Here is a 26,742-nt window from a genome sequence, read left to right as displayed (position 1 = left end):
AAAACAAATAGCTATTTTTTTGCTAATCTATAAAGACAACAAAATATTTTTCCTTGTGTTGCCAGTGAATGGCCGTTTTTTTTTTTTTTTTTGTACCATTGGCAGTGATAGATGTCCAATGGATGTCTATCCCGGTTAATTGCAGCCAATGACTTCCATAAATAGATCAACGGTATGAAATGTAATTATTTTAACCATGTGATGCACTTTGTGACTCTTGTGTCTCTTTAATAAAGCTAATTTACCGTTTTTTATTTTTTATTTTCTAACGAAAAATAGCCTTACTTAAAAAAGCGTTACAATACATGGTTTACCTTCTTTTTAAAAAAATGAAAAATAGCCTTACGTTACATGGTGATTTTTTTACATACAAAAATAGCCTTACTATAAAGTCATTTAAAAAAAAAAGAAATAAAAGCCTTATTTAATTTATACTTATTTTTTAATGAAAAATTGCCTTACTATACATGGTCAGTTTTTTAATGAAAAATAGCCTTAATATACATGGTCAGTTAAAAAAAAAAAACCTTATTTCATTTGTACTTTTTTTAATGAAAATGGCCCTACTATACATGGTCAGTTAAAAAAAATGAAAAATAGCATTACTATACATGGTGTTTTTTTTATATACGAAAAATAGCCTTACTACACACAGTCATTTAAAACAAAAAAAATAAAAGCCTTATTTCATTTATACTTATTTTGTAATGAAAAATAGCCTTTTTATACATGGTCAGTTTTTTAAATGGAGAAATAGCCTTACTACATGATCATTTTTTTGACAAATAAAAATCTTGAATGAATGCAAAGACTTAGGACTTTCAGGAGGTTCGCCCCCTAGAGGTGCAATTTAACGAAACAAGTACTTTTTTTTTCTTTTCACTATCTCTCGCGAGACTTCGTTTGACGTCATACACCTGCGACAACAACGCACGGGACGACCAGGCACGACCTCGCCGTAGCTTTTACAAGCGAGGCGGCTAGTCACCGAATTTCGTTCGGATCGCTGTATATTATGAATTAAAACACCGACAAAATATGTATTTACGTTTTTCTCTGCAGCTGTGCGGAAGAAGCTCTGCGAAACGAGTAAGTAAGCATCTCATCATTGATAGCAACCATCGTGTCGCGGCTGTGGCCAATGTGCCCTGAATATACTTATAAAGTTTCATTTTAGGGGTGATTCGTCACCTACAGTCGAATTCGGTCCTATTTTTCTTAAAGTCCAACATTTTATTTTAATACTTTGATTTGTTATTCGTCATCAGTTTGTAAAAACATTAACTAATAGTGGTTGTATCAGGCGTGGTGGTCACGTTTTACCGTTTATACACAGTGACTAGATTAGCATTTTTTTTAAAGAACCCTTTACAGCACAGGTGTCAAAGTGGCGGCCCGGGGGCCAATTCTGGCCCGCCGCATCATTTTGTGCGGCCCGAGAAAGTAAATCATGAGTGCCGACTTTCTGTTTTAGGATCAAATTCAAATGAAGATTATAGATGTAGTATATTATATTTTCTGATTTTTCACTTTTTAAATCAATAATTGCAATTTTCTTTTTGTGTTTTTAGTTCAAAAAGAATTTTGGAAAATCTAAAAATAAATATATATATTATTAATATTTTCTGTTTTTCACTTTATTGAACATAATTTAAAAATATTTAGTGTCCTTTTGAAATGAGAAACAAATGATTAAAAGACGTTTTCCCTTACTAAGAAAAAAGCTCAAATAAACATTGTTTTGGATCTACAAAAATAAACCTGAATATTTAGGGATTTTGATCCACTTCTTTTAATCCGATAAAAAAAAATCTAAATATTATATCTAAAATGGTCCGCCCCACATGAAATTGAGTTGACGTTAATGAGGACGTGAGTTTGACACCCTTGCTTTACAGGGAAAGAGACTTCTGGGTCATTTAAGAAAACTTAGATATTGTATTTATTTGAATCGTTGTATTTTTTAATATTAATATTTAAAAGTATAAAGCAATGCAGTGTGGTGCTTCATTAACCCTTTCAATGCACAATATTTAGTTTTTTTCTTCCCTTAAATCTTTTTAAATACAATCAGAGCTTTCAATTGGCTCAGAGATAAGAGAGGAATGAGAATTTATTGTTTACTTTATTTCTGGTCCTCAAAAGTTATGTATAGTCTTTTAAAAAACTGTAAAAAAAACTTGTAGTATGAATTGTAAAACATCCGTTTCAAAACCCCTAGTTTGCACAATATCTAGGTTATTGCCATTATTTCTGGTCCTCCAAAGTTATCTACGGTCTTGAAAAAAAAATCTGGAACCATCTTGTAGTACAAATTGTAAAACATTAGTTTCTAAACCACTGCTTTATTTTGGAAATCTTGTCTGTGTGTCTAGTTTGCATCGTCACTGGCTGGCGAAAATGCTCTTCCACCTAACCTGTTGCTTCCCGCCAACCTACAAGCTGGACCCAAAACAAGTGAGTAAACTCCTGAACCGAACAAAATACTCCTCAAGCGAATGGACGTGTAACCTTTCCAAATTTGCCGACCCCACTTAGAGCGCCCGCCGCCCACGCCGGACTCCCCCCTGCCGCTCCTGAGGTCTTGCGACGCCGACATCCCGGCCCACAGGAGCGCCGTGCGGCTGTGGGTGGACGCCCTGCAGGGACGAAGCGACGACCCGTTGGGCGTGGCCGAGCTGCATCCCGACGTCTTCGCCGTGCCGCCCAGGTTAGCATCGGCTAGCGGCCAATGCTAAAATGGGAACTGGAGATTTGATGTGCACATTTGTGTTCTGGTCAAGGCTGGACATCCTGCACAGTGTTGAAGTGTGGCAAAGAAACTACAAACGCATCGTAAGTACAGGTCCGCCGATATATGGACGTTTACTAGATTGGCCATTGGCCGATATACCGTATTGGCCCGAATAGAAGACTTTTTCAAGACTCAAGTTTGGGGGGGGAAAAGACCTTTGGAATTGAATTGAATGCCTTTATTGTCATTATTCAAGTATAATTGGATTTAAAGCTTTCATCACAGTGCACAAATAACAACAATAGACAATCAGACATATAAATAATCAATAAGTAGTCCAAGTGAGATCAGCAGAGCAGTGCGGTCGTGTTCCGTCTGAAGTCCAGGATGAGTTCCATGGTTTTGAAGATTTTCAGAGAGCGCACCACTCGCTGAGTCTCTGGAATCAAAAACAAACAGATAATCAATATATGGTAATGATAAAGACCAAATTCAATTTTTATACAGAAAATAATGACAGTACATCTGAAACAAATAGCATTGTGAGTGGTTATAATGTCAAGACCCTGAATTTAAGATGGCCCCTATTTTTTCAGTCTTATTTCAATGCAAAAAAACCTTCTTATATTCAAGCCAATACAGTAACTGTTGTTTTCACTGTTTCTAATCCTGAGCAAAAGCTAACATTAGTATAGATTTGCAAACCTTTTTTCTTGTGTAATGATTACAGATGCTAACTTGTCATCATTTTTTTAACCATTGCTCCCTAAGTGAGACTTTGTTACTTTATGACCATTTCCCTTAAAAGTGGAGGCTTATTTTTCCAGAACGTTGACACCCCTTTAGTAGCGTTTTATTTTCACCTCACTATGCTCCTTCTTGCCTTTTATATGGAACGCATTTGTTCCTGTTGTCAGAGTCACGCCAACACCAAGGTGAGGTCCGAGGTAAGTGGCGGCGGGCGCAAACCGTGGAAACAGAAGGGAGGGGGCCGCGCTCGCCACAGCAGCATCCGCTCACCCCTGTGGAGAGGAGGTATGGCCACGTTTTTGCTTCCGTCTCCCACGTTTTTGGTTGTGCCTTTGACGTGGTGTGTGATCCAATCAGGGGGCGTGTCCCACGGCCCCAGGGGCCCCACCAGTTACTACTACATGCTGCCCATGAAGGTGCGCGTCCTCGGGCTTAAAGTGGCGCTGAGCTCCAAGGTGGCCCAGGTAGGATTTCAACTAAGAAAAAAAGTCAACATCAAAATAATCATAAAACACGACATAGTATAGTAAGGCCTTTTTTTTGTTAAAAAACGACATAGTATAGTAAGGCTTTTTTTTTTGTTAAAAAACGACATAGTATAGTAAGGCTTTTTTTTGGTTAAAAAACGACATAGTATAGTAAGGCTTTTTTTCTTTAAAAAACGACATGGTATAGTAAGGCTTTTTTTCTTAAAAAACGACATAATATATAGTAAGGCTTTTTTTCTTAAAAAACGACATAGTATAGTAAGGCTTTTTTTCTTAAAAAACGACATAGTATAGCAAGGCTTTTTTTCTTTAAAAATGACATAGTATAGTAAGGCTTTTTTTCTTAAAAACGACATAGTATAGTAAGGCTTTTTTTGTTAAAAAACAACATAGTATAGTAAGGCTTTTTTTTGTTTAAAAAACGACATAGTATAGTAAGGCCTTTTTTCTTAAAAAACGACAGTATAGTAAGGCCTTTTTTCTTAAAAACGACAGAATAGTAAGGCCTTTTTTTGTTTAAAAAAAACGACATAGTATAGTAAGGCTTTATTTTCTTAAAAAACGACATAGTATAGTAAGGCTTTTTTTCTTAAAAAACGACATAGTATAGTAATGATCAGATTTGAATGGTTGTGGCGGTCTGTCTGTTTAGGGCTTACTACACATCGTTGACTCACTGGACATTCAGAGTCCGGACTCGCAGGATCTGCTGGATGCCATCCGGCTCAAACACTGGGAAGACTCGCTGCTCGTCGTCGATGTGTGAGTCATTTATTAGATTTTTCTTTTTCTGCTAGCTTTATTTTTTCTTCTCTCAATTGGACACGTTCTTGGGTCCTTGTTGCGCAGAGGGGACAACTTTGCCGACAACATCCTGCAGGCCACGGCCACCCTCAAGACCGTCAACCTCATCCCGGCTCTCGGTGCGTTCTCTCGCCGTCTCCGGGGCGTCAAAGGTGAGTAGTGGATTTAACTGTTGCCTTCGCAGGTCTCAATGTGCACAGCATGTTGAAACACGAAGGCTTGGTCCTCACGCTGGAGACGTTGCGCTTCCTGGAGGAGAAACTGCTTTGGCAGGACCAACGATACACAGCGCTTTACCCCTTTAAATTGCCCTACTCAGACTTACCATAATCCTCCACTTTTAACTGTATGCATTTATCATGTTTATTAAATAATAAAATTTTATTTGTGACAAGCTCAAGCACATCAAGCCTTAAAACAGATTTGTGAGCTTAATGCTCCTGTTGCTCTTGCCGTTGTTTTCATTATGGGGGGGAAAAAAGGTAAATGAAGGTGCCCAAAAGATGATGCAGGGAAAAAAAGTCCAAATTTCTGTTGTTGCTGTCCCTGTTTGGCACTTGAAAAATAACCATTTCCTTGTTAAGAACAAAAACAAACAAAAATATTAAAAGGCCTCACATTGATACTTGGGTTCACAATTAGGACTATTTCCTAACCCACATGCTCCAAGGCCCTAAAAAAAAAATCAATGTGCGACAAAAAGCTCCGATTATCAATTTTGGAACTTGTGAGGCTGGGTCCGTGTTCTTGTGTCCTTCTATGTACTTGCCTTTTCTTTTGGAGCTCCTTGTTGCCACAAAAAGCGTCGTTTGCTTAAAAAAAGTTCCTCAAAAGCGGTACGAGAACACGTGCGGCGGATCTGGGTGCGCCATCTGGTTGCGGACTTGCCAGCGAAGAGCCGACCGCTTCTTTTCCGTTGGAACCACGTAACTGTTGGCCACGTAAGTCCTACGAGCCTTGGGCTGTAACACAAAACACCATCAGGCTCCTTTTCCTTGGGTTATCAAACTTTACGGTCCACAATTTCATCAGTGTGTTCAATTAGCTTAATTGGTAAGTTTTATTGGTGCACTAGTCATTTATTCCAACTCTACTAATAATTTCCAATGTGAGAACCACTGCTTAAAGGCATCTTTACAATATGAAAGGTATAATTTGCTTATACTCACAGCTATCGGCTGATACGCAAGTCGCTCCTGCAACCACACAAAAAAAAAAGGGACAAACTTACTTTAAAAAGAGATTTAAAAAAATTAAAACAATATATCGAACCCTGATTTCCCAGCGGAGTTCCCGGTGGTCTCGCTCTCCGGGGAGCTTAAACTCGTCCCACAGCTGCTTGTACTGGAAATACCTGTCAAGTGACAAAATTGATGGTCTTTTCTTTGGAAAATGCTGGTAGTACTGCAGTATTGTTTGGATTATAAGTCACACCAGCCAAAGAGTACAACTACAAAATCAAACATTTTGGAACATCCTGTATTTGCAGGCCAAACTCCATGAAAAATGTCCACTAAACAGGTAAAAATGTTGATTTTGCTAAAATTATAGGTGCTACTCAAAATATCAGATCTCATGTTCTAGATGGGCTTACGCCATATTACACTGAAAATGGCCAAAGTTAAGCAGGGTCAGGCCTGGTTATGACTTGGGTGAGAGCCTTCCTGGAAATACCTGGCACTGGCTGGAAGCTCTGATGTTACCAATTGAGTCTAAATTAGTCTATCCGCCTGACATATTTGGAAATCTATACTCATCGTGCAAATATGAGTTCTCACCAAAGTTTTTGAATTCTAATTGGGACTGCAATGTGGCCAGGGCGTGCGTCACATGCACTCTGGGATAGGCTTAGGGTTCAAATGGCAAACTATTGTGGGCCCGGTGGCTCAGTGGTAAGAACATTGTCCTTTGGGATCTGGGGACCTGGCTTCCAATCGCCCTCTGTCTACCTTTTTTCTGGCTCCTCGTGCCCAAAAGTCATGTCAAGTTTTTTTTTTTAAAGGTCAGACTATAGTGGGCCTGGTGGACGAGTGGTTAGAGCATCGGCTCCTGAGATCTGAGGTCCAGTGTTCAAATCCCAGGTCGGTATACCTTTTGTTTTTCTCTTCGCGCCCCTAAAACCAATGTCAAATTTTTTTTTTTAACTAAAACTATTGGGGGCTCCGCCGGCTGAGTGGTTAGAGCATCAGCCTCTGACATCTGGGTTCCTGGGTTCGAATCCCAGTCACTACCCGGAAACAAAAATCTTGGTTCCCTCCCGCCGAAGGCGGGAGGGAACCAAGTGTGTTGGTGTCCACCCCCGCCGAAGGCGGGGGTGGACACCAAGTGTGTTGGTCCCCTCCCGCCGAAGGCGGGAGGGGACCAAGAGTCCTGGTCCCCTCCCGCCGAAGGCGGGAGGGGACCAACTGTCTTAGTGTCCCCTCCCGCCGAAGGCGGGAGGGGACCAATATGTTTTGGACACCAAGTGTCTTGGTGTCCAAAACAATTGGTCCCAAGATTTTTGTTTCCAGGTAGTAACTGGGATTTGAACCCAGGACCCCAAATGTCAGAGGCTGATGCACTAACCACTCAGCCAATGGAGCCTTTAATAGTTTAACTAAAAAAAAAAAAAATGACATTGACTTTAGGGCGCGAAGAAAAAAAACAAAAGTTATACCAACCTGGGATTTGAACACAGGACCTCAGATCTCAGAAGCCACCACTCTAACCACTCGGCCACCAGGCCCACTATAGTCTGACCTTTAAAAAAAAACAAAAAACATGACATGACAAGATTCTAGGTGAGATCTGATATTTTGAGTAGCACATATAATTTGAGCAAAACCAAACTTTGAGCAATTTAGTCCACATTTTTCATTGTGTTTGGACCGCAAATACAGAGTGTTTCAAAATGTTTGAGCCCATTTTGTAGGCCAATATTTTTGAGACAGTGGAGCAGGTTTGTGAAGTCTTGCTGCGTAGTCATCGGAAGAGTATTAGAAGAGCAAGTGTGGAAGGCCACACAAAATGCTACTTATACTCCGGGAAATATGGTAATCTACAAGGAATTCAGAGGCTGACCTGGTTACCGGGTCCATTTTCTTGATGGTCCGCTGCGTCATGATGGGACGAATGACTGAAATAACAACAGGTGACAACTATGAATGAATGGACAAGATGCTCGCTCTCATTAAAAAACAACAACCCTGCAGAACCCCCACCACGGTGTACACACAAATCCCATATTTCATGTAGTTTTTAAGGATAGTCAAATGAGTGACGCAAGGCCCACATGCGATAATATACAAAGCAGTCGTGTTAAGATAGTATTGAAACAACGGGCTTAGTAACTTTGGTGGAAGCTGAATATCTCTTAAGATTCACCATTTGCTTATTTTTCCAACTTGGACTAATGGTGGACTTACAGGATTTGTGTTTCGTCCGTAAGTCGCTCTCGCTTCCCGATCGTGTCTGGAACCAAACAGAAACATCTTTTAATTTGCTGTGAAAGCACACTTGTTATGTATTTATTTATTTTCTCTAACGTACAGAGCGTGTGCTGCCAGATCCAAAGCTGCTGAGGGAGATCCCCACCATATCGTTGCTCAGGCTGGATTTGTCATTTTCCGAGTCGTGTATGTGAAGCCCAGACAGGCTATATTGCAGCAAACTGGAGCAATCTGTAGAACGGGGAAAAAATGCATATCAATGTTTTTACGGGGAGGCTCCAGCAGCCTAGACCCCAAAAAATAATGTCAAATAAATGGCGATAATTTTATGAATGCATTAAAGTTTGTACAAGTTTTGGTTGTTGACTTATTGAATATTTAATAGATTATTCAACATTATAATTAAAATTTCTTTGTTCAGTTATTTGTATTTAGTTCTTTTGATTTAGGGGCCTACAGCACAAATAGGGAAGGAGAAATTTATTTTCTTAAACACAATTTTTTGGAAAAAAAAAATCTAACATCACATTTTTTGGGTGAAACTTCATATTTAGTCTAATTGCTCAGCCCTAATTGGTTGCTCATCAAAGACATCTCAAAGAACCTACGATGACATCAATGTACCCTGGTGTGTGAGGTTCCCCAATGACTCAACGCTGACAAACTTTTCCTCCGAGGTGATATTTTTGCTGGACTCTTCCTTTGAGTTGTGCCTTCTAAAGATTTTGTCACCGTTCTTGGTGTGTTCCTCTCCATCCGCCAGAAGACGGCTCATAAAATCAACCTTGTCCAGGAGGAACTTTTCATCCCCGACATGTCCAAGTCCCTCGTCTCGTGAGGTTTCTGAATTAAGATCAGGAATTACTTCGTTCTGTCCGTCTTCATCGGGGACATTTTCACTCTGGGTGTCAGGATGGATCTCATTGGGATGGTCCACTATAATTTTTGTACCTTCACAAACATTTTTATGATGATGATCATGAGAAAGGGTCTCTGGCATCTCACCATCATTCTTGTTGTCATTGTGAAGATCCTCTGTTTTTTTCTCATCTTCACTTCTGATGTTATGGTCACAGTCTTCTGGTTTTGGCCATAGTTTCTTATATACATCTTCACTCATGCTATTAGAAATGAGATTCACGTGAATCTGCTGGTTCTCCGGTTCCTTCTGGTCTCCGTGAGAAACGTTGTCCCTTTCGTCGTCTTCCGACCCATGTGTGGAATCATCGTAAAAGCTGTCCCGTGAGCCGGCGTCCTCTTTATCGTACCTCCTCTGGGAACCTTCGGCGCAACTGTCCTGCTCTTCTCCCACGTGCTGGTCTTCGGGTCTGAAGGTGCCGTAACCGGACGTCACCACGGAGGTGCCGTCGCTGCGGGCGTCTTCCTCGTTGCCATTTTTTTCAGAGTGGAAGACGGAACCGTCATCTTCGGTCCCGGTGTCTTCGTCGCTAGCGTCTTCTCCGGTTTGGACCTTTGTACTGTCATATCCGTCAATCCCGGCCTCCTCCTCGCTGGACCATAAGGAGGAACTGAAGGAGCTTTCGTCCTGGTCTTGGCACATTCGGTACATGTTGGTCTCTTGCCTTGAGTAAGAGACTGGTGAACCTTGTTCGAGCTCTTAAGCGGACCTAAGCTGATTAGCTGAGCAGGTTGATGGTACGGACGATTATGTCGCCGCCTGCTGGAGGCTATTGGTGCTGCATGCATATTACCAATCAATTTAACGCAGTGCTTAAGTTAAATTTTAAAATAATACAAATAATACCAAAATATACTCGTGTGAATGTCAAATTTATACTTCTGTTCACTTGGTAGCCACTTGATTATTCCATCTAATACTTAATATTTCCCTATCAAAGCCCCAATGTGCTTATTTTAATGTTAGTAACTCATCTTTAATATACAAGCTTTAAAAATAATTTTGAGTTTATTGTAATAGTAAAAACTTAATTTTGACGCAAGTCGTTTTTGTGGTTTACGTCACAATGTGGTGTGTGCAGTGACGTCAAATGGTAAATGCAAAATAGGAAGTTTACCAGAATCGGGCCTGTAGTAGGATTCGTCGAACACTACCGACTGTCCGTCTACCTTCCTGATCATCAACAAGAAAGATACATTCAGATGCACATAGATACATGAAAAAAAAATCAGTTTTCTTGCATGGCCATCCCAAACCTTAAGACTTTTCTCGTGACGAGGCGTCCGCCCTGGGTGTCGGGCAACAATATGGGAGGTGTTTCGCCGCCTTCGTGGAGGCGCTGCTGCATGCGTCCATCTTTTTGGACATTTGGACTCAGAACCTGCCGGAATTGAATGAATACACAAATGAAACATGCTATTAATAGAAATAAGCAAAAGTACACAATAAACTTGATTAAAAATGAAGTGGTGGATCTTTGTCTTACTTGTGTGTTCCGTCCCTTGTCGTGTGGAGAAAAGCTCCTAGGAAATGTGTCGAGGTCACGTGGGCTAACTGGAAGATAAAGCCACACATAGACATAGCTGAATATGCACATCAAACTAGTCTGCGCAAAGATTACACAACTACACTCGAATGCAGACATGCGCTCATACCTATCTCCTTGGTGAAGGCGGGTGGTCTGGGTTTCAACTTGGGGTCAGCAGAAGGAGAGGTTGTGCTAGGCAAGCCGCTATTTTGAATCAGGAGTTCTCGATCTGACAAAATAATTGACATGGGTTGGACTGGTACTAGCAGAGTTCATTTGATTGTGGAGCAAGGGTGTTAACGTCCACTCCATTACATGTGGGCCGGACCATTTTAGATATAATATCTAGATTATAATTTTTAAAACTGGATTAATAGAATTGGATCAAAAGCCCTAAATATTTAGTTGTTTTTTTATTTGAGCTTTTTTCTTAGTAAGGGAAACCTCTTTCAATCATGTTTTTCATTTCAAAAGGAAACCAAATTTTTCTTTAATTATGTTCCACATTAAAGTGGAAAATAGAAAATATTTTTATATATTTATTTTTAGATTTGCTTTCTTGGGCCCGAAAAAAATGATGTGGCGGGCCAGATTTGGCCCCTGGGCCGCCACTTTGACACCAGTCCCCTAAAGATTAGCTTGCCTGATTAAGAATGATATATATTGCAATACCTTGCTGACAATTATATTTTTAGTTGCCACCGCCATTGGTGAACCCCCGAGAATGTATGTATTGTGGACAGAAAAATGAAAATGATTGGAAAAGTTACCAGAGTCTTGCTTGTAGTAGGATTCATCGCAGATTACCGACTGTCCATCGATTTTTCTGCTCGTCGACAAGAGAAAGAACAAATATACATTTAAAAAATCCAGGTTTCACTTTTTAATTTTTCACGGTGTTCGCGGTTTAAAAAAAACACAAAAACGAAAAACTGTGAAAAACGGGGTGAATACTGTATTACAAACCTAGAGACTTTTCTGGTAATGTAATGTCTGTCGCGAGTGTCGGGCACCAACGTGTAGGGTGTCTCACTGCTCCTGTGCTGCTGGGGGCGGCCATCTTTTTGGGCACTTGGAATCAGAACCTGCCAAAGATTCATATACAAACAAATGCCATAAGAAAAGGTTATCACTATAAATGAGAAAGAGTAATTATTAAACATTGATCAGAGATGAAAAAAAGTGAAAAGTTGGCTTTTGGCAGGTGTCTTACTTGTGTGTTATGGATCTCATCAAGGGGAGAAAAGCTCGCGGGAGATGTGTCAAAGTCACGTGGGCTAACTAGAAGACACAGCCACACATAGACATAGCTGAATATGCACATCAAGCTAGTCTGAGCAAAGATTACACAACTACACTCGAATGCAGACGTGCGCTCATACCTATCTCCTTGGTGAAGGCGGGTGGTCTGGGTTTCAACGTGGGGTCAGCGGGAGAGGTTGTGCTAGGCAAGCCGCTATTTTGAATCAAGAGTTCTCGATCTGACAAAATAATTGACATGGGTTGGACTGGTACTAGCAGAGTTCATTTGGGGTTAACGTCCACTCGATTTCATGAGGGCCGGACCATTTCAGATATAATATCTAGATTATATTTTTTTAAACTGGATTAATAGAATTGGATCAAAAGCCCTAAATATTCAGTTGTTTTTTTATTTGAGCTTTTTTTCTTAGTAAGGGAAACCTCTTTTAATCATGTTTTTCATTTCAAAAGGAAACCAATTTTTTCTTTAATTATGTTCCATATTAAAGTGGAAAATAGAAAATATTTTTATATATTTATTTTTAGATTTGCTTTCTCGGGGCCGAAAAAAATGATGCAGCGGGCCATATTTGGCCCACGGACCGCCACTTTGACACCAGTGCCCTAAAGATTAGCTTGCCTGATTAAGAATGATGTACATTGTAATACCTTGCTGACAATTATATTTTTAGTTGCCACCGGCATTGGTGAAACCCCGAGAATGTATGTATTGTGGAGAGAAAAATGAAAATGATTGGAAAAGTTACCAGAGTCTTGCTTGTAGTAGGATTCATCGCAGATTACCGACTGTCCATCGATCTTCCTGCTCGTCGACAAGAGAAAGAACAAATATACATAAAAAAATTCCAGGTTTTCACTTTTTAATTTTTCACGGTGTTCGCGAAAAATGAAAAGCCGTGAAAAATGGGGGGAATACTGTATTACAAACCTAGAGACTTTTCTGGTAATGTAATGTCTGCCGCGAGTGTCGGGCACCAACGTGTGGGGTGTCTCGCTGCTCCTGTGCTGCTGCGGGCGGCCATCTTTTTGGGCACTTGGAATCAGAACCTGCCAAAGATTAACATACAAACAAATGCCATAAGAAAAGGTTATCGATATAAATGAGGAGTAATTGTTAAACATTGATCAGAGATGGAAAAAAAAAGTGAAAAATGGGTACGTTTATCAGTATTAGAACATCATAAATTAATGTATGAGCAAACTGTTTTATTTTTAACATTTCACCAACACGGCTTGCCAATTCACATCTCACTCTCAATTCACATCTATTTTTTGGCATCGGCGTCTTACTTGTGTGTTATGGATCTCGTCAAGGGGAGAAAAGCTCGCGGGAGATGTGTCAAAGTCACGTGGGCTAACTAGAAGGCAAAGCCACAGAGAAATGTCCACATACACACAGATTACACACAACGTTGGGGTCTCACACACATCTGATCACTTACACAAGCAGACGAGCACACACACCTATTTCCTTGGTGAAGGCGGGCGGTCCGGGTTTCACGTTGGCATCAACCGAACTCGTCGGTGGACTGGGCAAGCCGCCATTTTGAATTAATTCTTCCAAATCTGTGAACACAATTGACATGTGTTGGACTAATGCACGAACGTGATTTTTTTGGGAGGGGTTCTCAACTAGCTGGCAAATTTTCAGTTTTCCAAAATTTGGGGGGTATTTTTAAGGCATCCGCCCATTCTTTAGCACTCCACCATAATTCCTAAAATCCTTTGTGGCTTGATGGTGTTGCTTTGAGAGGAATTCACCTAACTTATATGAACGTGCAGAGATGCCAAATTGCTGTAATCAGGATTGGGCAGCTTTTGATTCTATTGCAATCATGTTAAAAGAGGAGATCTATAGAAAGGAAAGGAAAATCATCTCACTCAGTCACTCTTAATCATTGCAAAATATATCTTCGTGCCTACAGCTTTCCTGTCAAATGTCAAAGGATAAGATGTGCCGTCACCTTGCTTGAATTCTTGCAGTCTTTGTTTTGGGAAGTCTGTGTATCCCACTTCCACCAGTTGCTGTCTAATCTCTTCTTCAGATAAGTCCAAGTTGTCCATAGAATTTTCAAAGTATTGGAGATTCTGAGGAAAAACAACTTTTTAGCAGTCTGGAGCAAACACAAATTGAAGACACTACGTTGAGAAACAGTACTCACTGAGCTTGTGTGATAGTGGGTTTTTAGACGGTATTTATTACCATCATTTTGTCTAATATGTTCACCTGTACTGTTCATTGTTTCTTTCGTTATTGTTTTTCACACTTAAACTGAGACTTGAGACCAGACATTTTTCTTTTTTGAGTAACGCATGAACAGAAATTGTGAGCGGTCATTACAATATTGCATTGTCCTGACACAATTATGAGGAAAAAAAACGCATTCTGATTTGTTTATAGTCAACAGGCACACCTTACTGTACAATAAATGTTATTAAACGTGCCTTTCCAAATACCACCGAAACGCCATCGAAAATCGAATCATACACGAAACATGTGACGTAAAACAGCACCACTTATCGTTTATATTTCACAAATGTTGTTTTAGCATAACGTCAACATTATGTGCAGGGCATTATGTCATAAATCGTGTGATAAAAACTAATTAGTATTACAAGTAAATATTAAGTTAAAAATCGTAATTATGACACTGAACGTCACGTTTAAAGTGGACTGCTTTAGCCGTGATGCTAGCAACAGGTGCTGATTATTTTTCTTACCCCAGCAGCAGCACGTCGGTGTTCTTTAATAATGGAGTCGTTAAATACAATTCTATTCTATTATAGTTGCTAAACCATGGCTTCTTAGTTTATTGTTGTATTCTTTAGTAGGAAGCAAACAAATGTGCACCAAGGAAACGCCACGACCGTTGACGAGTATTTAAAAAAGAACGCCGTTTCTTCTTCTACGCTTTATTATATTTCTTCGACGGAGCGTTGTAATGGTGGGTGAACACGCTGTCACAGCGCCCTCTAGCGCTTAGTCAGAGTCAAAAGCAAAGGTCACCAAAGGTGAACACATCAAACTTAATTAGTTGAACAAATATATATAAAGAAATAAATATAATATCTAAGTAAATAAATACAAAACAAATACATGTGTATAATTTAATACCCATAGCTACTTTTTAACCTATTTTGAGAATACTAAACATATATTGAAAAATCTAGTAAAAAAGAAAATAAACATAACTACCCATAGAGAAGTCAGTGTAATTCAATTCCACTCAATTCAAACTCGTTGTCCTCCTCCTTTTCTGGCAAGGTGACTAAACAGGACCTCCTCCCAGCGTCCGTTTGGGGCGGGAGGCAGAAATAAGGGGCCCGGGTGGGGGGGACAGTCCAACAGGTGGCCCGATAGCGAGTAATCTGGGAAAATCCGGGGAAAAGGGGGACTCGCGGTGAGGTGGTCAGACCATGGATCTGTCCAGGAGCTGCCGATTGCTCCTTCTCGTGCAAGCGCTTCTCATCGCCTCTGCTCAGGTGAAGCATATTTTACCTTGGATTTATCGTCAATTTTTTCCTTGAAGATATCATTCTCACTATAGAAATGTACCAGAGCAGGATAGTAAAAATGACCTGATTATGCTGTTTAATTTTCTGAGACATGGAGGAAAAAGCGTAAGGCTCTTGGTTATTTTGATCGAATGAACTAAATAATTGCATTTTTGTATTCAAGCAAGAACTTCTGATATTATCTCTGTTAGTGGTGAAGCAACTGGTCAAATTGATTGTTATTTTTGGGTAGACAATTTTATTTTGATGATCAGGGGGCATCTCAGCTTCTGCTTTTGTCTGAGGATGGAATGTAAAAAAAAATGGGGGTTCGAATTAAACAAACTAAATGTAGCTTGGCTAACCATTTACGATAGTTTCACAGAATAGCTTTTATTTTTACTGAGAGCAAAATCAAGATATGACTCATTTAAAAGCCTTTTCCCCCCAAAAATTGTCAAGTGGATCCTCGATGTGTGGTTGCAAATTTTCCATTTTTTTAAATGTGGCTTATTTTCAAGTATTTTTGTGCAATGTAACAAAACAATTGTGTCTTTGATTTTGTCTTTGAGGTGGCTATAAATATTAAGTAATAAAAACTACTAATAACTTTGATTAAGTAAGGCAAACGTTCTATGTATATGTTTCCATAGAAAACAGCTCATATACAATACACTTGTGGTCAAATATTTCCGTTCACATATATGTATATTCTTGGTATAAATGTATGAATGTTGCCGCAAAGGTCCACTTACGGCGTCAGCGGTCACTAATCCCAGCACGCGGCGTCCGACTGGCCTCAGATCAGCCAGACAAAGGGCGTCTGTGTGAGTGATTTTCTAAATGATGAATGTAAAAATATGTACCTTTTTCCCCTGTTTTTTCTGCAGAGGGGCCCGGTGGGTCCCAGAGGCCCCCCGGGACCACCCGGAATAGCTGGCGTGCCCGGTGTGGACGGCATTGATGTGAGTGGGACGTCTTATATGAAGTTGATTCTTCTGGAAGGTTCTGCTGAGGAAACACGAGTGCAATGCATGCCAGTGAAAAGCTGCTTGAAATAGCATCAAAGCCTCTTATCCACCCTACAACCCTATTTTATTCTCTTTCATAACTTTATACATTTTGTTTTCATCGGAATTTTAAGGAGACATTATGGACCCCCGCACACAGACACAATCTCAAAGGGTTTCAATATTGAATCGAATGCTTTTATTGTCATTATACAATATAATGAGATTTATTGTGTCATATATATATATAGGTATATATATATAACAAATGTCAGAATCAAACAATTTAGTGACACGAGTAACTCAAAATAAAATTAGTGCATCCTAAAACGTGTGTAGCCCTGCTTAACTTTTTACATAATAATTCAGTATAATATGCCCGAGTCTTACAAATTTGCATATTATTACCCAGCCTATCAGAAGAGTCGCCGGGGAAGATTTTCTTTGCCTTTGTTGTTATGTTTTGTTTCACGGGAGGGGCGACTCAAAAGAAGTGACCCTAAAAATAAACACGGAATTGACAACAAAAGACATTCAATTCATTGAAACTCAAAGGACTGGCTGGATGTCCAATCCATTTTGTCTGGGAGGGATGAAATGCTTATTCCTATTGGTTGCCTGTGTATGAAAACTTTATTTGTCATTGTTAAAAGTACAGAGAAATTGCAAGACCCTCAAAGTCATGGTGAAAAAAACACTAAAACAATGAACTATATACCAATGATGTTAAGTCCAATATACAATAACAAACCAATCAGTCAAAAAAAACCTCAAGACAGGTTATATAGCTAATTATTGATGAATTTAATGTTTTTTTCCTGAATCAAGCAGTGGTCAAATATATTCCAACAAGACCTTTCTTGTTTTTTAGGGTGAGAGAGGAGTGGACTCAAAAGTGAACGGTGGACCAGTGAGTCTCTACACACACATGCGCACACTGTACATGCACACACACACACACAAATATTAATGTTTTTATCTTTTTTTTGTAGGGTTCGCCTGGGGAAAACGGCATTGATGGAATTCCTGGCGTTTCCGGGCTTCCGGGAGCAGACGTAAGTAGAAACCTAACTCAGCTAAGCTAAATTATGATAAAAATAAACTGAGATATGATGCAGTTAGAAGTGCGTACATGAATTGAATGCTTTTATTGTCATTATACAAGTATAATGAGATTTAAAGCTTCACCAGGAAGTGCACAACTAACAACAACAAACAAACAAATAAACAATCGATAAATAATAAAAATGAATAATAAATTAAAAAGTGCTAATAAATAAATAAGTAGCGCACCGGGACGCTGCTCAAGATATTAAACTTTTATAACATAATTTCTTCATAAAATATCATAAATTTAATTAAAAGCAATACACTTGAAAAATAAACCTGAATTGTAATTCATGAAAAATTAAATATTTCTTTTCTTGCCTTATTTTTAGGCATATCTCCCCCCATTAAAAACAATGTATATCCCCTTTCCTAATGAAGTATTTTAAAGACTGTAAAAAGGACAAAAATCTTATCACTATATTATTAACAATTAAACTATCCTACACTATTGCACACCGTACATAATTCACCTTTAAAGAAATCCCTGGCCTTCGTTAACTGAACAGAATAAGCGATTGAAAACGTCCAAATGTCTCCATCTAAGTTGCACCCCAGTGGTTTCCTGATGGAAACAGGGCTCTTTTTGTGCGGGTCGGAAAGGGGGAGATGGGGAGCGATGCGGGGGGATGGAGCAGAATGGCACCACTGTGTTCTATAAAGATGCGGCTTCGGCTGCAGTGGTTCTGTTAACCGTCTGGACTCACTTGGACCCTTATTGCAATGTAAAATGAGGAAGAGGAGGAGGGGGTCTAAGGGTTTCTTTATACCAGGCCTTTAACAAGAAGCCCCTCATAATCTTTAAAGCCAATTGGACAAAGCTACCATGTTAACTACCAAATATGGAAGCGTATTGCGGCCACGCAAAAAAAAAAATACTGTACAATATAAAACTATAATGTGATAAACCTCTCTTTTAAACGTGAAAAGTACAATTCAGTCACTATGGTAACAGTTTTCACTATGTCAAAAACTCTGTGCCACCATCTCGTGGTACAGAGCGGAATTACACAAAAATAAACAGACTGTACCTAATGTAATGACGCAACAGACAGAGACAGCAGCGCTACTTGTAGTAGGTAGCATAAAAAAAAAATTCTAGATCATTATTCGTCGGTCTGTTCTTCCTTTGTCTCAAGCCCCTTATTTAAACTTTTTTATCCTATAAAGACACTTGGATTGCCATTTTTTAGACAATTTAAAAAATATATATAGCTAGACCACAAAAACAATGCTGTCGGGGTTGCTATATTTCATTATATTCATTATATTATAGTCTAATAAAGACAATCAGGGCTTTTTTTCAGGCTGAAAAGCTGTCAAGTAAAGTCATCACTCAGGTTATTGTTGTTCTTGTGGACACTACCTTTGGAGTCATACCCCTTTATCATTCGTGAGCCGATTGTTTTAAAAACTAGTAGCTATGTAGCATGGGCTAATATCTATCAATCCTAGGAGCAAGATTTTTAAATTTTTCTATCAGGGCTGATTAATTAATCGTGTTTTTTTAGTTAGGAGTTAGCTAGGAGAAGGCAGCCTTATCTCGGTTAGGAATTTGCCAGTGAAGAACATGAACTTTTTGGTGGCTAGCCACTAGCTCATAGGTCACTAGATCTTGACCTAGTCTAGCAATTTGTACTTGTAACCACTGTCAGCAAAGTTCTCTTCTTCAGGGACCCGTGGGACCACCCGGAGATCGAGGTTTAGCGGGTGTAAAAGGACCCAAGGTGAGTTTATTTTACATAGAATGTGATCAAATTCATCCCGAGAAAAGATTTGTGTGTTTCATCAGCTGAAAATTTCTCAGTATGTGTGCGTGATCTCGTCCTTAGGGGGATCCTGGACCACTGGGGCCGGCAGGTGAGCCTGTAAGTACACCCATTGAGGTGTTCACGGTTATTTGTTTTTGTTGTCGTGTGATTTTCGATTAACTCAAGGATGCATGGTCTCTTTTAGGGGGCGGGACCAGACGGGTTGGATGTGAGTACTGAGAATTCATTTTCTGAAAATGAGAAAAATGCAACTTTGTTCCCTTTAGATTTCTACTTTCTCAAAAATAATAACGACAAACAATCCCCCCCCAAAACATGAAAGTACAAATTAAAAAATAACTATTTCTTCCTAAATTATAAAAACAAAAATACGTATACCTAAACATTGGTAATATTTTGTGTGTGTGCTAAATTTCAGCACTAATTTATTCATTTAAAATATGACAACAAATTGGAAAAATGAATTGCATATTGAAAGTTCTTATTTTATTGTTATCTGAGGTGGAATACTTTTTCTTCTCCGCTTAAAAAGATAGATGATATTAGTATGTTGTAATTTTTCCATATAATTTCAAGATCAAATTTCTTTTGTCTGTCTTTCATGTAATTTTTTTTTAACAACACAATCAGGGAATCCCAGGGACTGACGGACTTCCAGGAGAAATGGGCAAAGTGGGCCCCCCTGTGAGTACCACAATAGACACCATTGTCCTGCGTAATGAAAAATATGAAAATTAAAATTAAAACTGCCTGTCCTTTGCAGGGAGCCCGAGGCAAGAGGGGCCAAGTGGGTGGGAGTGGAGCCGTGGGACCTCGGGTATATTCCACTCAGACGCTGCCCCAGTCATGTCTTAGTTTTAGGTCATGCTTGACGTACCCCCAAATCTTTTTTTCCAGGGTCCACCGGGAGTTTATCAAGGCCAAGAACTGGTGAGTTCCACACTAGATCACTAGAAAACCTTCAATTCGAGCATTTCAGGAGAAAAATGAACCCTAAATCTCATGCTAACCCTTTTCTAAACACATAAATAAGTACTCACACTCTTTGTCATGTTCTCAATTGAATATATAATATAAAAAATATAAAGATTTGGCTAAGTTATGAAGTACTGTAGGCAAAAATTCAAGAAATGAACTATTTGGCACCAATAAGCGGGCTTCTTTCCATTCACTTTAACACGGTTTAATTTTTGGGGCTCAGTGGAAAGTTTATTTGGGATTGGTATGATGAATTATTTTGTTTTAAAAAGCCCGTTAGAGGCTAGCCTGTGGCTAATTCATATTTGACCTAACTTGAAGTTGTTGTGTTTTAGTGCCCTAGCGCTTGTCCAGCAGGACTGTCAGGACACGCCGGACTTGCCGGCATGAAAGTATGTTCATTTTGTCCCCCTAAAAACATGTTGACAAGTTTTTTCTTTGGTCTTAGTGCTTGGTTTCTGTGTGCAGGGTCACAAGGGAGTGAGGGGTGAGTCCGGAGAGCCCGGTCGACAAGGGCACAAGGTAATATCCTGGCACGTTTGCTTGAAAATAACATGTTAATAAATAAATATTCATGATTCACCAAATTTGTACAGTGCTTTTCTGAATTCTCTAAGATATTTTCAGGGCGAGGAGGGAGAACAAGGACGACAGGGAGAAGTTGGATCGCAAGGACTTCCAGTAAGTGATTCTACTGTATCTCTGAAAAAATGTACATTATGATTTTTATCATCATAATGACTAATTTTGGAACAAACTGATAACCGTCTTTTAACTTAGCATTAACTGCGCCCAATTTAGTGCTGACCTAGCTAGAAAACTAAGCACAAAGCAAAGCAAAACAAAACAAAAACATGTGGTTAACTGATGCTAATAGTTGCTAAAATGCTAATTCATTATTACCTGAGCCCTTTTATTCCACGGAAATTATACGGTTAAAAATATGATAATTATCTGCTTATCAACTGGGCTACAAATCATCAGTTTAGACCGCTGAAGTTATTTCAGTATTTGCAAAATATTTTGGACAAATATTTTAGTGGTTAGCACGTTGGCCTCACAGCTCTGGGGTCCTGGGTTCAAATCCAGGTCGGTCCAACTGTGTGGAGTTTTCATGTTCTCTGCGTGGGTTTCCTCTGGGTACTCTGAGTTCCTCCTACATTCCAAAAACAGGCATGGAAGGCTGATTGGACACTCTAAATTGCCCCTAGGTATGGGTGTTAGCGTGAATGGTTGTTTGTCTCCTCGTGCCCTGCGATTGGCTGGCCACCGATTCAGGGTGTCCCCCACCGGAGTCAGCTAGGATAGGTTCCAGCACCCCCCACGACACTAATGAGGATAAATCAGTTCAGAAAATAAGAGATGAAATAACATACTAGCAATACGTACCTCTTAAACTACGGGCTACGTGTTAGCTAACGAATGCTATTTTGTTACCCCCCAGGGCCCAGCCGGAGGAAAAGGCCTAGCAGGAATAACGGGCTCCAAAGGCGAAAGGGTAGGAAAATCTATTTCTAGTATTCCTGAAGAATTGTTCCCTTTTGTAAACAAGCGGTCTCCAAACAGGGACCCCGAGGAAAGCTTGGTGACTTGGGACCACGGGGCCGCCAGGGACCTCCGGTGAGTTTCTCAATCATTTTTCTCCATATTCACGACTCACGAAGCCCTTTACATGATGTGAAGACAAAAAAGTGTAATATAAACTGCAACTTAACACAGGATGATAATATATTCCATGCTGTATAGTTGGATGACTAAACAAAACTACTCTAAAATGTGAATTGAGAGTATAAATGTGAGTATTTTCTGTATAGACTATACTATACAGTGGTTACAAATGAGTATATTGCATTTTTTTGCAGTTATTGCAATACACCGCAAAAAACGGGGGAATGCTGTGGAAATATTTTTCACAGTATTCCCCCGTTTTTCACGTTTTTTTTGCAGTACACCGTGAAAAACACGGGAATACTGGATTCCAATACCTATATATTATCAATATACTTCTTTTGAGTTGTTCTCCATGTATGTTGTATTTTTGCCAGAATGTCATGTTCATGAGCATCCTGACAAATCCACCAACATTTTTCAGGGGGACCTTGGCCAAAGAGGAGCCATCGGGGAGATTGGACCAAGTGGGGTGCAGGTCAGGCCTTTGCGATCAGTTGTTGAACATTTATCGGCCATTGTTGTAGTCTTCTTATGTTGTTTTGGCATCTTGGTAGGGGGGTCGAGGTCCTTCCGGAATCAGAGGACCACCAGGACCAAAGGGAGAAGCTGTGAGCATTAGAAGCTAACTTAGCATAAGCTGAGCCTGGGGCTAATGACCGGAAATTTTTCACGGGGTGTATACTTGTCGCTGTCACAGGGCCTTGCTGGTCCGGATGGTCGAGAGGGAATCCCAGGACTTCCTGCCTCCAAGGTGACTGCAGTTTTAGACGTTTTAATCGGACTTTCATACGACTGGACATCTTTATGATGCTTTCGTGTGGGTTTTGTCAGGGACTTCCAGGCAAGAACGGAGCTCCGGGCGACGCTGGACTGCAAGGCCTTCCCGTAAGTAGGGTAGACGTGTTGCCAGTAAGGGGGAAGCATTACGTGGTCATTTTTGGGGGCAAAGACTTATTGTTGTTCTCTATTATTATTATTATTATTATTATGATTTGACACATCAACCAGGCTACGTCAGTGAAGGGAAAAACTGCAACAGAATTAATCAATTACTACTGAGCACATTATGCTGTTTTTTTCCCCAAAACAAATTTTGAACAATTAAGCAGATATGCCCAAAAGATAATGAATGGATAAATCTGCATACATTTCCACAGGATTGGAAAATTCTAAAACTTAATCCATTTGGAGGGTTAAAGGGTTAAAAAATAAATTGCGTATCAGTGAAAAGGGTTCAAGTTCATATGGATTGGAGGTCATTTTCCATTATGGCAGTGAGTTAAGAGTTAAATAAAGGAGTTGAACTACTGTAATCCCTCGAATAGCACGGATAATGTTGACCAAACATGGCCACGATAATTGAAAAAACGTGAAGTAGGATAACCCCTATTATTACTACCATACTAGTAGTACTTTTAATAAATATAATTGCAGTTTATTACTGGTTGCTTGGTTTGATTAATGTGCACCCCCCCCATCTCCCCCCACTTTAGGGGGTCCCAGGTTCTTTCGGCCAAAAAGGAGTGAGCGGTCCCAAGGTATCAAAGCACGATTGGTCACCACAATACGATGTACAGCGATTGGTCAGACCCTGCAATTTTTTTCTTCTAATTTTCCAGGGCGTGTCGGGGGATCCCGGGGTCGCTGGAATGATGGGGTCTCCGGGAAAACAAGTATGGCAGTCTGGAAAATATTCCCGATGAAGGAAACGATGAAGGTCAACTCTGACCCGACGGATTTGATTCCAGGGCGAGCGCGGTGACCAGGGTGAGGTGGGACCCATCGGAGCTCGAGGAGGACCCGTGAGTCATTCCGTCCACGCAAAACCGAATCAGCGACAGATTATCTAGATAATCCCGAATCGTCGGTCCTCCTGGATGGTTGCAGGGTGAACGAGGAGAACGAGGACCAGGTGGACCCATGGGGGCGCCTGGAGGACGGGTGAGGCTGCTCAAGAAAGACCATCATAACGTGTATTTTTCTACTATGAGAACAAAATCCGCTCAGTTGAATTTTTGAAATTTGTGACAGGGAGGCAAAGGTGACGCGGGTCTTCCTGGACTCCCGGGACCGGCTGGTTATCGAGGCCAGAAGGGCGACAGGGTAAGAAAATTTACATTTTGACAACCACTTTTCAAATTTTAAATATTTAAGTCCCTCTGTCAGTTCGCAAAAGTAATGCAAAACTTAGCCATTCATACATGCATTCATTTTCTGACCATCTTATCCTCACGAGGGTCTCAGGGGGTGCTGGAGCCTAGCCCTGCCCACTACTATGAGCACTAAACGGCCGACTCCATTAATAGGTGGCCAGCCAATCCCAAAACGTAGCCATTTATTGCTATTATTTGCAATAAATTCATTTATAAACTGGGAAAAATGGTTGAGAATGCTCAACTTTTCATTTGTTTTTTTTCTCCCAGGGTGCTGTGGGTCTGGATGGTCCAAAAGGGGAGCAGGTGCGTGTCCACATCCCCGCTTTTTTGTTAGATATTTTAGTTTTTGGCATCCTAATAAAGACGGTTTCTAATTTAGGGACCTCCAGGTGCTGAGGGGTCGCTGGGGTATCGAGGAGATCTGGTAAGCCTCTACGATCTCAATCTCAAACGTTGGACTTGCTTTTATATATATTTATATTACTTATATTTTCTCACAGGGCGATCAGGGCGAACCTGGCGAGAAAGGAGCGGTAGGTTTGCGTAAAGAGAACAATCTGAGTTTTTGTTCAGAAAGGTTGTTGCGAAAAAACATTATCGTTTTTGTGTTAATAAAATCGTATGTGAATATTTCACAATGTGGTGTTTTCAGACGGGCCCGCCGGGAGAGACGGGAAACAAAGGACCCGAAGGTGGGCGTGGCCAGCAGGGGAAGGAGGGCGAGCCGGGCCAAGCGGGACCACGAGGCATGCAGGGTAACATGGGCATGCCGGGTGGCCCCGGCTCACAGGGAGCTCGGGTGAGATCTTTGTTACCCACACTTTTTATCATTTCAGTTCAATTTGTGCCAATCTAGGAATGGACAAAAAAGAAAATTCAATTCAGGGTGTGCCCTTGCCTTCTGCTGGGATCGGCTACAGCACCCCTCGCAACTCAAAAAAAAAAATGTATTTTGGGTGAAACCTACAGAAATGTTTGAGAAACATTTTTAGCAGAAATGATTTTTGAGGTTTTGGGGGGATTTTAAAAAAATCACATTTAGTATCACACTTGCCATCAGCAGGTGCATTTCTACTACCCAGAAATTATCTAGTCAAAACAAAATGCCATTATTTATATCCATACATAAAAGGTATTCATCAATGTCACTTTCACAAATCTGACTTAAATATTACCTTATTTTTCACGACTTTTCTCCTGAATGTGTCGCTTGAGGTCGTCTAGCTTCCATTTAGTCCATAATTTTCCTCTGGTTTGGGGAGTCGACGTATCACACTCACTTTTGCAGAGTTAGCTTTAGCCTCATGTGCAACTACTGTCAATGCCATCCGTGATTGGCTGCGCACCGTGATTGCATCGAATCCAATGATTGGCTGGACACCTGCCACTCAATGAATTTCACAATAAAGTGATACAGAAAAAAAGTTACATATATACTATATCTAATTAATTGTTTTGCTGTTTTATATCATTTGGTGAATACTGAATCTGTTTTGAGCACTTTACTGGAGCAGTATAATCAATTTATACTTTAAAAATAGATTAAAATTGGCATATACCAGCAGAATTCATACTAATCATTGAATGTATACTTGTTTGCGCAGGGCAAGTCGCCAACAGAAACACACATCAAACAAGTCTGCATGAGAGTCATGCAAGGTGGGTTCTCCTCGTCTTCGTCTTCATCCATTCTCATCCTCATTCATCATCACTGTCATTTTGGGGGGGTACAGAGCAGCTGGCCCAGCTGGCAGCCAGCCTGAGCAGACCCGAATCAGGAGTCACGGGGCTGCCTGGACCCCCTGGGCCACCCGGACCCGCGGGCCCCAGCGGTGAGAACGGTTTCCCTGGCCACACCGGATCCCGAGGGTTGCCTGGTCTCAAGGGACCGCCTGGGCTGCTTGGGCACAAAGGTCCTAAAGGTGGGACCCCCAAACACACACTCTCCTGCAAACACGAAAAATGCTAGCAAGAAATAAATGGAATAAATGAGGCAAACAAAAACTATGTTCAATTAGAATAATATGCCCCAACATGATTTTTTTTATCCATAGGGGACCATGGTGACAGAGGGGACAGGGGCCCCACAGCCAGGGGCCTCAAAGGACACCCAGGTGCTCCTGGTCTGACAGGTAAATTACTGAAGGCAATAACATTAAATGAGATGGATAAAAAGTGGAATTTGGACGAATTCAAGGAGCCAATGAGTCACCTGGAAAGGGCCAAAAAGCAAATGGCATGCTTTTACCTTTCAGGTCAGCCGGGCCGGTCGGCGTTTGGCAACGACGGGCGCGATGGCGCCCGAGGGCCTCGTGGGGCCCCCGGAATTCCCGGCGTCCCTGGTCCACCAGGATCCTCGGGACTGGCCGGATATTGTGAGCCGTCGCAGTGCGTCCTCGCAGCGGCGATGGGGCCGGTTGTAGGGGGCAAAGACTCTGCCATGAAGGGTCCCAGTGACATGTGAGCGAGAATCGCAGCGCCCCCTTCAGGCTGTTGAAAGAAAAAAAAGAGGCCTTTTATGTATGCTGTAAATTTAATTTGTCAATACACACAATAGTTGTCTTTGGTGCAAAAATGTTTCACTCCTTTTATTTATTCCAGCAACATTCCAGAGAAAATAAAAGACATTTTTGATAATA

The 26,742-nt window shown here is 40.6% G+C and overlaps 3 protein-coding genes across 9 annotated transcripts; 2 read left to right on the top strand and 1 right to left on the bottom strand.

Annotated features, from left to right (window-relative positions):
* Nucleotides 1-907: 907 nt before the first annotated feature.
* mrpl4 (mitochondrial ribosomal protein L4) lies at nt 908-5,211 on the top strand. The gene is made up of 9 exons (XM_077605086.1): nt 908-1,089; nt 2,376-2,457; nt 2,539-2,710; nt 2,784-2,835; nt 3,652-3,769; nt 3,842-3,948; nt 4,625-4,734; nt 4,822-4,895; nt 4,961-5,211. The coding sequence occupies exons 1-9, from the start codon at nt 1,039-1,041 to the stop codon at nt 5,104-5,106; spliced, it is 912 nt and encodes a 303-aa protein (XP_077461212.1). The 5' UTR covers nt 908-1,038; the 3' UTR covers nt 5,107-5,211.
* Nucleotides 5,126-25,410, bottom strand: hyls1 (HYLS1 centriolar and ciliogenesis associated). 7 transcript variants are annotated; one of them, XM_077605081.1, is made up of 22 exons: nt 25,279-25,410; nt 16,276-16,420; nt 15,111-15,283; nt 13,879-14,002; nt 13,379-13,480; nt 13,205-13,272; nt 12,843-12,961; nt 12,661-12,716; nt 12,034-12,132; nt 11,865-11,932; nt 11,618-11,736; nt 11,422-11,477; nt 10,779-10,880; nt 10,610-10,677; nt 10,380-10,504; nt 10,241-10,296; nt 8,305-8,435; nt 8,181-8,226; nt 7,837-7,891; nt 6,049-6,130; nt 5,946-5,972; nt 5,126-5,738 (listed from the first exon to the last, which is right to left on the bottom strand). In XM_077605081.1, exons 4-22 carry the CDS (start codon nt 13,976-13,978, stop codon nt 5,604-5,606), a joined length of 1,614 nt encoding a protein of 537 aa, XP_077461207.1. In that variant the 5' UTR covers nt 13,979-14,002; nt 15,111-15,283; nt 16,276-16,420; nt 25,279-25,410; the 3' UTR covers nt 5,126-5,603. The 7 variants fall into 7 exon arrangements, with proteins under 7 accessions (XP_077461207.1, XP_077461208.1, XP_077461205.1 ...); XM_077605082.1 differs by lacking the exon at nt 15,111-15,283 and having other exon boundaries at nt 16,165-16,420; XM_077605079.1 differs by lacking the exon at nt 15,111-15,283.
* On the top strand, nt 15,259-26,742 carry col9a1a (collagen, type IX, alpha 1a). Its single transcript, XM_077605087.1, has 32 exons — nt 15,259-15,397; nt 16,300-16,374; nt 17,291-17,329; nt 17,412-17,474; nt 19,200-19,253; nt 19,359-19,394; nt 19,483-19,506; nt 19,929-19,982; nt 20,062-20,115; nt 20,196-20,228; nt 20,612-20,668; nt 20,745-20,798; nt 20,904-20,957; nt 21,721-21,774; nt 21,843-21,896; nt 22,369-22,422; nt 22,502-22,555; nt 22,645-22,698; nt 22,779-22,832; nt 23,441-23,485; nt 23,567-23,620; nt 23,696-23,749; nt 23,835-23,888; nt 23,979-24,050; nt 24,371-24,406; nt 24,483-24,527; nt 24,604-24,636; nt 24,756-24,902; nt 25,708-25,762; nt 25,837-26,025; nt 26,158-26,235; nt 26,359-26,742. The coding sequence occupies exons 1-32, from the start codon at nt 15,332-15,334 to the stop codon at nt 26,565-26,567; spliced, it is 2,058 nt and encodes a 685-aa protein (XP_077461213.1). The 5' UTR covers nt 15,259-15,331; the 3' UTR covers nt 26,568-26,742.

This window comes from Stigmatopora argus, chromosome 7 (assembly GCF_051989625.1).
Source record: "Stigmatopora argus isolate UIUO_Sarg chromosome 7, RoL_Sarg_1.0, whole genome shotgun sequence".
Taxonomy (NCBI): Eukaryota; Metazoa; Chordata; class Actinopteri; order Syngnathiformes; family Syngnathidae; genus Stigmatopora; species Stigmatopora argus.
This window is presented reverse-complemented; position numbering and strand designations above follow the sequence as displayed.